Source organism: Ambystoma mexicanum, chromosome 5p (assembly GCF_040938575.1).
Source record: "Ambystoma mexicanum isolate Mex_15411 chromosome 5p, UKY_AmexF1_1, whole genome shotgun sequence".
Lineage (NCBI taxonomy): Eukaryota > Metazoa > Chordata > Amphibia > Caudata > Ambystomatidae > Ambystoma > Ambystoma mexicanum.
The window spans coordinates 818,355,472-818,364,700 of record NC_090930.1 but is presented as its reverse complement, the minus strand read 5'-3'; the positions used below and the strand labels follow the sequence as shown (position 1 = coordinate 818,364,700).

Below are 9,229 nucleotides of genomic sequence, written 5' to 3'. Positions count from 1 at the left end.
AGGGGTTTCTGGCCAGGTCCTTTTGTTCTCCATGGGGGGGTCGCACTAGCATGTTACCAGGTGATCCCAATACGTTAGGAGATTTAGACTTTGGCATGATGTGAGTTGCAAACATGACTAGGATCGTGCACTTTGCAGTTTTTTGATTCCAGCATCTCTTCTACATAATTTTGTTCCATACAGATCATTTGCTTCATCATTTTCAACCTATGTTCCTTTTTTTCCTTTTTTCCTTCTATTTCAGTTCTTTCCTTTTACTAAAACAATTCTTCCTCCTTCCCTCTGCTGTTCCCCACAGGGTCTTGCTATCACTGCCCTGATGAAGGCAGAGCTGGTACTGCCGAAACGCAACATTGTCTAGAGGGGATTGGAGGTCCCTCAGAATAATATCTGATCAAGATTGGACCTCTCATCTACAGTAACACATGCTTAGTTGTTTCTTCAGTGAGCCAGGATTTACAAAAACATTTGTTCAGTAACTCAGTTGGTTTCCTGAGATCACTGTCTATTGATTTGTTTATTTCTTCACATTAGCATTGTTCTCTCTTCCCCCTCATGCGTTGGCAGACCCCACCCCATTGTTGTATTAACAAATATTCACACTGGGGTTTCATTGGTACTTAATACATATAATATTGAAAAAAGTATTTGTTACCTTTTTCCTGTGTTTATGTTACTACATTGTGAGAAATACTTTCTTTATTTCTCATTATGCTTCATTGATTTGTCCAATTTCCTCCTTTCCTTTTTTAACAAAAGTTCATAATTTCTGTTTAGCATTTCTGCATTCTGATTTTTCAATATATGTTTAGAAGGAATTTAATATGCATGTAACTAAACATGTTTTATTGATTGTATCTGCCCTCAAGGTTTAGGGCGTTTATTTCACTTGTTGCATGGATTTTTGCACATAAAGACTTGTCTCTAATTTATATAAACTTGTATGACTTTCCTTGATGTTTTGCATTATGATGGATACCAATTATATATAGATGTAATTACCCCAAATGGGGCACAAAGGTTTGGACCAGTGGTAGGACTTTAATTCATTTACACCTTCCTATAGGCCAACCTACACACGTACCAGTACCTTGTGTTAATATTGTATTACCTTTGGTTCAAAATAAAAACGTACAAAATAATAAAAATGAAATCGGGTGGTATCACTGAAGGCCATCAATTAAGCCCTTTTTAAAGCTATGGATAATAAGGGTACTGCTCCATGTCTTTGGAATGACTCCAACCTGGGTGATCATGTTAAAAAGCTGAGACAAGGCAGAAGCCCACCTATGAGGACACCATTTAAAAACATCTGAGAACAGGCCATCCGGGTCTGATGCCTTCCTTAGTGCCATCTGTTTGATACGTTACAAAATGTCCTCTTCAGTACAAATAATTTTATTAACACTACTCCACTGAGAATTAGATTTATAATTATTTACCTGTTGTGGGTTGTAAAAGATCTCCCAGAAGTGGCTTGTCCAGCTTTCTGGCGTAATAATACCCTCCATATTCTCCTCCAGGGCTTTAAAACCTTTAAACACTAACACCCAGATTCGGTTAAAGTCTTTGGTATGAACAGTCTTCTCCATCAGATCCCCTTGCTTGGTTATGTAATCCTTCTTGTTATCGCTCAGCAATTTATTTTTAGCCTTTTGTATAAGCAAACAATTGCCCCAAGTTCAATGTCAATCTCTCTGCATTCTGTATGAAGCCAGGGGGCATCCTTGTACCTATTCTTTGAAAATAAGAGACTAGATACATCTTCGTTAATAAATCTTACAACTCGAGGATTGTGTGGTAATCTATACAGAATGATGCTAGCGTAAAACATGAAAAAGTTGCGTCTCTTGAAAAACATGTGGGAAGTATATGTATAACAGGAATTGCCTACCTCCTGTAGTTTATACCTGTTACGAGGCCATGGTCACAAACATTGTAAATCTATTTCAGCCGACATTTCATTAAGGATATTGTGCTGTGGCTGAGTCTAGAAGTGCTGATGTATAGAGAGTGAGGAAAAAATCAGCAGGAGAAAAAATAAATGCTTACACCAAGAGAGACTGTTCTTTTACTGTTGTTTTTATTAAGTTGCCTGATATCTTTTATCACATGCCGTGTGGGGTGATGTGCTGTATTTGTTGAGTGATTACATATGTTTGCTTAGCTGACAATGAAGTGTAAATTAATTTAATTTAATTGTATGCATTTTATGTATCACATGCCTTCAATCAAAGATTTCTCTGGGAAATACTAAAATTTGTATTAATGTATGGTGCTATTCAATCTCAGCAGAGACCCATACATTTCCTTTTTAACCATGTTTCTCACCGGATATTAATTCATACGTACATATATAGCATGCATTTAGGTGATGTGATTTGATTCGATTATTTTAGAACCCCTGTCTTCAGGTCGTTGCAGATGTCGCATTTTGTATGTCTACGTTGGTCTTCTGGAGTGAGTGGGTTTCCTATGGACTTAAGACGAATTCCACCATGAGTTTCTGGTGTAATTCAGGATGATCCATGAATTTTCATTGGCTTCCCGCACATACAGCGGGAAGATCTGCGTTTGCCCAACACTACTTGCACTGCAATTTTACATTTCCTTGTCATTTAAAGATGTATATTTGCATTTCAATTTTTCTTACTACCGCCCAGCTAATGATCTGAAAGCGGTACAATTCTACACTGAACCTATGGCACAAACAGCAGAACTTTAGTAGCAGAGATTTAATTTGCTTCCCTTGTGAATCCACAAACCCACCACGATATGATATGATATGATATTTTATTTGTATTGCGCTCGTAGTGTTTCAGAGCATGACAAGGCAAGGGAAGGGAACAGGGGAGAACAAAACAACAATCTTACTAGGCCCAGTCACACTAGGATTGTGCAAGTGCATGGGAAAGGCAGAGGATAAAATGATAAATAATAATAAATACAAATAAATATATAATGGAGCAATAAACAAGGGTGGTGCAGCCAGCAAGTGGCAAGTGCTGTGTTTAAGGCAGCAGAACTGGGTAAGTCTGATAAGTGCATGAAATTAAGAAAATGGGGGTATGGGGAGTGTATGGGTACAAATACAGTCCCCAGTGCAGGGGTGGCCGGGAGGCTGTGCAGAAGGGTGGAAGGGTGAGCAGGTAACTGGGCCAAGGGGACGGAGGGTGGCCAGATGCACAGTGCCAAGAGAGAGCAGATCAGTAAGGGAGAGGGGGAGCAAAGGCAGATGCAAAGAGGAAAGTCTTGAGGTGCTTCTGTAACTGGATATTGTTCTTCTCAAGTTTTAGAGTGGCAGGGAGGCTTTTCCAGAGGGAGGCCCCGGCCGAAGACAGAGATCTACCTTCAGCTCGGGGTAGCCATGTACTCTTTTACGGTCATACTCCTTTATCTGCATTGCCTATCTTTGGACACGTGCTTTTCACTTCTTAGCGAAAGCACATTTTCCATGCACCTTAAAAACTGTTCATTGTGACTATTATCAGACACATCTGATTTATGACTGGGAAAAAGGTATCTGGTTTGTGTTTCCTTTTCATGATACAATTGTTATCGGTTTTAAAATAAAAATGATAGGGTTATTAAAATCTATTGTAATGCTAGAAACCGTCAATGTTCCCAGCTTCTTAGCAAATATGATAATGAAAAAGGGTCCATGCAAATGTTTCGATGGTAACACATAGATCTTTATTTCAAATTGTGCTTAATGTGTATAGGGTTAAGAAACACACAGGATTGGCAAAGTTTCTGATAAAAAGCAACCTTTCAAAGAAATGCACCTGTTTACACTATTGAAATATAGATTGGAAATACTGTATACATATTATATTCATGTATGTTAGAATGTTGTAGGGGTGTTGGACTTTATAATCTTTGCATCTCCAAGCAACATACACCACAGTATTCACTACAGGTGTGAGGACATTACAATAAACCAGCAGAATAAGAAACATTTCTCTCGTTAACAAACTGTAAAATGATGTGTTTCTTCATGTAATACACATCAAATGAATTATCTGCAGATTTTCTAACATGGAAATGAGAGGAAATCTGAAGAAGTGAAATTTTGTTCAATTTGTTGACAGATTTTAGAATAAAAATTAAGTTTGAACAATATTCCGTGTAACAAAACAGTGAAAACCCCATAAATAAAGAGTTTTAAATTAGCTTTCTGAGAAATGTTTCTTTAAAATTTATTTGTATAGATAATTTCGTAAGTGATTGTCACTTTTCTGAAATATTTTTAAATCTATTTTTCCTGCAAATTTGAGATCATCTTTCATTTATGATTGCAAAATGTACAATTTTCCACTTCTGCACATAGCTACTATTTGCATTCAGTTGTAAGGTTCTGCCTGGAATATGGTATTTTCCACTGTGCCTTCTGGTACGTTCTATATGGTTTTGCCGAAGCAAATTACATTGCAGTAATTTACTTTAATAGTATTACATCAGGGTTTTTCTTTGATTTGTTTTTAAAATGGAGATTCCCTCCCATACCTCCTTTTACAAAACTACCACCCACATCCTCCAACTCTTGCACCCCTCCTATACCATTTAACCCTCAAAAGACATATAGAAATGTACTTCCCCATGAAGTAATGTTGCCAAAGTAAGTACAACGCATTAATTTGCTTCCGCAAAACCACAGGATACCATGTAGTATATATAAGAATTGTCCTGGCTCAAGAATCTTGTTCATACCCCAAATTATGGGGAGGTTCAGGTGATTCCACTAAATGACTGAAGAATCAATTAATTAAAGGTCGTCCTAAAAGGGAGGGAAAGCTGATTTTTCCCAAAGACCCAACATAATACAAATAAACAACAGAGTTTCTATGCAAAAAAAATGATACATTATCTAGAAATTGTATATTTACTATTTAGAATGTGGGTCAAAGGTCGCTCCCAGTACATTCTGGAAATACAAATAAACAGTGTGTAGGTACAGGTCACTCGAAACAGAACACATATTTTTTCTTGGGCAGTCCTGTCACTGCTAGAAATAGAATAAATAGAATAAAACCTGTTGCAAGGATGTTTTGCAAATGTTTGAAACAAAAACAAATTTCTAGAGCAGGCAAACCTGTAACAGTTTGACAACCTGACTTATTTATGGGCGAGAATAAAATACTACATTTGCTTTCTTAAAATTTTGCATTATGTCATGAAAATATTACCAACTTAACTTTATATTTGTTTTGAATACAGATTTCCTCACTGGGCTTATAAACGTATTGACTGAGATTGTTTGGAGGTTTACTGGAGAGTTTTTGGCACCTGACATTGTCTGCAGAGTTGTACGTTATTTGCAGGTATGTGACCCACCCGTTTATGCTGTTTTATAAAATATTTATAGCACTAATTCGATTCCTTGCCACAATCCTTTTTTTTTGGTTTTTACATATATAATTATGCATAGTTCAGTAAACCTACAAGTTGTCTAATGAGATTAAAACGTGTTTTTACTACCTGACAGATTCTCTCCAAAGCATGTAAATTTGTCTTTGCTGTTCATGCTGTGTTGTCAAATATTTCTGCAACTGATTTGATTCATTGCCCCTATATTTGATTTTCTTTTTTACTAATAGAATCATGCATATTTCAGTAAAACTTCAAGTGGCCCATGTGGTGCAATATAAGGAGATTAAAACTTTTTGTTTTACTCCCTGACAGATAATCACCAAAAAATGTACATTGTTTTCTTTGGATCTGTATAAAAAATCCCTTCTTATAGAACAAGTAAAGTGGTCTAAGTCACATCTTGTTCAGGCAGAGCCACTTACTCTATTGTGGATTTTGTATTTAATCTACTCTACATAAACTTGTGTTGCATCCTTTTGCTAGCTTCTGGCTTTCGGCTCACATTAATTAGAATATTTGCGTAAACCCCATTTTACATGCAAATGACATCTAATTTTGCCAGAATCTCATTCTGCCATTCCAGCTACACAGTCGCTCATAGGGAAAGATGTTTTACTAAAAAAATACTAAACAAGACAAGTTACAAATTAAGAGGATATGTGTACATGTAACCTCTGACTAGCCAATGTTTTTTAATGATATAGTCACTGTTCATAAGAATAGGCCGCATTATCAGTAAACTAAAGGAACAACCCACCTGTCAGTATTGTACAATAGAAAAATGTATGAAAAATATATAGAAAATATACATGTACTTAGGAAGATCACCTTGAAAGTTTCATCCATATGTTTGGATTATACAATTAAGTAAAGACGCCTAACAATATTATGTTTAGTTAATTATAAAATATATATAAATATCTTCTAATCAATCATTGATGTACATTTTGTTATCACTGTTGTTATTACTGTAATTCGATTAAAGCTGTTGTTCAGCCAACGTCTATCACCAAAGGATGCAACAAGCTCACCTTGCCATATCAAATAATCCAATATGGGAAGAACAAATGCGGCCGTGAAAGTTCCCCTGTAACAGCCCTGGTCTCTCTGACCCTGGATGGGAAGACCCAGGAGAGAGGACAGGACTGCCAGGGAAATCCTCTTAAGGGAAGAAAACCCTAGTCGAGTCTGGAGTCTCGTGGATCGGTAGGATGCTGAAGCCGAAGAGTCTCTGAGATGTGATTGTGTAAGGATGTCACACGGAGGCTTCTTCATCGAAGGAAAAAAGTCGGAAGTAGAATATCCGGGACTGGAACTCGGAAGGATAGCAGATGAGCGGCAGGGGCTTCTCTCGGAAGCCTGGGGATAAGTCTCTCGAATAGGCGGGAAAGAAACAGGATTGCCGGGTTGGTCTGAATGCAAAGGAAACAGGGGTTGAATGGAACGACTGGTGACAATCTGGAGCGCCATTAGCAGAAGCGACGCGAAGAACCATCAGCTTCGAGTCTGGATAAAGGCTCACGTGAGCGGTCGGTAGTGTCTCAGAGAGACGTGAAAAGACTGGACCGCTGCAGTCAGCTTGAAGATCACAACGGGCATCTGTCTTGGAACTACTATTCCAAAGGGTTCCGCACAAGCGGGTACGGGCCCAAAAGACCATCTACGGCAATGTGTAACACATCTGTATTTAGATTTTCCAAATTATGTAAAATATCCTTTGCTCCAAATTTAATGTTATAAATGCAATATTCAAGAAGGCAACTAACAAACAAAGTGAGCAAAAAGGTATACACAACATAGATGTCTAATAATAAAAACAGATAGTTTAGGACTAACCTGTGTGTCAAATAAGGTAAAACAAAGTCTTATGTTTTTCAGAAAATAGAACTCCTAATAATCATGCCAGCTGCAATGGCATGGCATGCATGCTTCTTCTGGGCCACTGAACCAAATTATATCAACCAATTATACAAAAGAAAAAAGAAGTGAAACAAAACAAATTATTAACTTTACTGTGGAACTCACTTTAATAAGAATATGTCTGATATATAGATTACTAATTTTGAGTAAATGTTCTTAGTTATAAATCTTCTAGTCAATAATTTAGTGATTTTTTAAAATACAAATATGTGCTTCTTTTCATCACAATATATTGTTATTGCAGAACCGTTATTCTGTGTATCAAAAAAGGGGACTACATTAATATTAGAAGTAAAAGTATTTTATGTTGTCCATAATTTAAGACACTTTGAATATTTTATGTTTTTAGTAGAATAATGCAGAGAATGGAGAGAAGTGACCTAAAATGGGTCTAATGTGACATTTCCAGTTAAAAATCCATTTGTTAAATGTGGCATTTTTGTAGCTTCCATTTTACAGTTTTATTGCCCTGCAGGTTTGTAATATGTCCAACATGTATTTATATGTAGACATAAAAAGATAATTGATTTTGTGATAACAGATTAAGAGATAAATAAACATCTTGGTTGCAAAAAAATTGAAATAAATTAAACCCTTACCTAAATGGAGTTATTTGAATATATAACAAAAGTGTGTGTAAGCTCTTAGCGGTCAGTTGACTGCATGTTTGTGGCATTTCTTGCATTCATCAGGGCCATTTTGTGAGCAAATATGCATGTTTGGGACATGGAAGAAGGACTTCTTTGAAAACAGTGTGCCATATTAACATCTCCAATTCTCAAGCCTACAATTGCATAACAATTTTAGAGTAATCATTAATTTACTAAGAACCACAATGGATATATAGTAACAATTGAAATATTCTGTTGAGAATTATTAAGCTCTTAATGTAACTGTACTTTACTAAATTTGAAAATAAAAAATATGTCACTACAAGATCTCATATGTGCATGAATTAAGAAACATCAGTGGCTGGAAATTAAACACATACATGTAACAATCCTTTAAAGTAAAACTATACACACAAACAAAATTATATTACAGAAATGATAACATCTCATATAAATTACAATTTCTAGCAGAGGTCATAAAGGTACAATACATATATTCTTTTGACCACCAGTCATTTGTGGGTTACGCCGGCAGCAGTGGATGCATTTTTCACATGAAGCCTTATTATATGTGGTTGGGCGCTGTGTGCCAGCACACATAGAAGTTAAAAAGGTCATTCATATCCCTTGGACAATATCTTGGCAAACTGCTTGTGAATTTCTGATGTGTTTGGGATGCGGGGGCCGGAGTTGAATCAAACATGAATATATGCTGTGGCGACAAATTGCTACAAATTAAAATAATCCTCTTTAATTAATGAGAGAAAAGAAAAAATAAGAAAAAAATATGTATTGGTCCAGATGAAGGTTGTTGATTATTTTTATGATTCATTTATTTGTTTAGTGAAACTAGCATTATGGAAGGTCATAGGAATTTGAATATTGTACAATATGACCAGTTTCGTTGAAAACAACAGAGAGAGATTTATTGGACATATACAACCTCAGCTAGTAGACCATGTTTGGATTGTTTTGTTAGTATTCCTTCATTATGTGGAGTGTTTTCACTGTATGTTCTTGGTATTTGTAGGTCTATTATTTTGAAGTCTAATATGTCATAAGTCACCCCCCTCTTTTTTACCAAGCAATGTTTTGCACTTTATTTGGTTCTATGCATTTTTGCATAGATTTGGATAATTTTTAGCATATATATTTTTCTATTATTAGTGAATTGATCATGTCATATGTTGTATATAACAGCATAATTATTAAATATATTTGTTCATTATTGTTTTTCATTGCTTTTCTCTGGGATGCCTATCAATGGGTTCAGTGGTACATTTTGATAATTTGTTCTCTAAATCCATCCCATGCGACACCAGTTATTT

At 36.0% G+C, this 9,229-nt stretch overlaps 1 protein-coding gene across 1 annotated transcript in view; it reads left to right on the top strand.

Moving 5' to 3' along the window:
- Positions 1 to 4,368: 4,368 nt before the first annotated feature.
- NPSR1 (neuropeptide S receptor 1) overlaps positions 4,369 to 9,229 on the top strand; it is a 1,079,007-nt gene continuing 1,074,146 nt past the window's right edge. Inside the window, exons 1-2 of the mRNA XM_069612302.1 lie at positions 4,369 to 4,393; positions 5,218 to 5,321. Of these exons, the coding sequence (XP_069468403.1) occupies positions 4,369 to 4,393; positions 5,218 to 5,321 (129 nt within the window). The remainder of the gene's footprint in view (positions 4,394 to 5,217; positions 5,322 to 9,229) is intronic.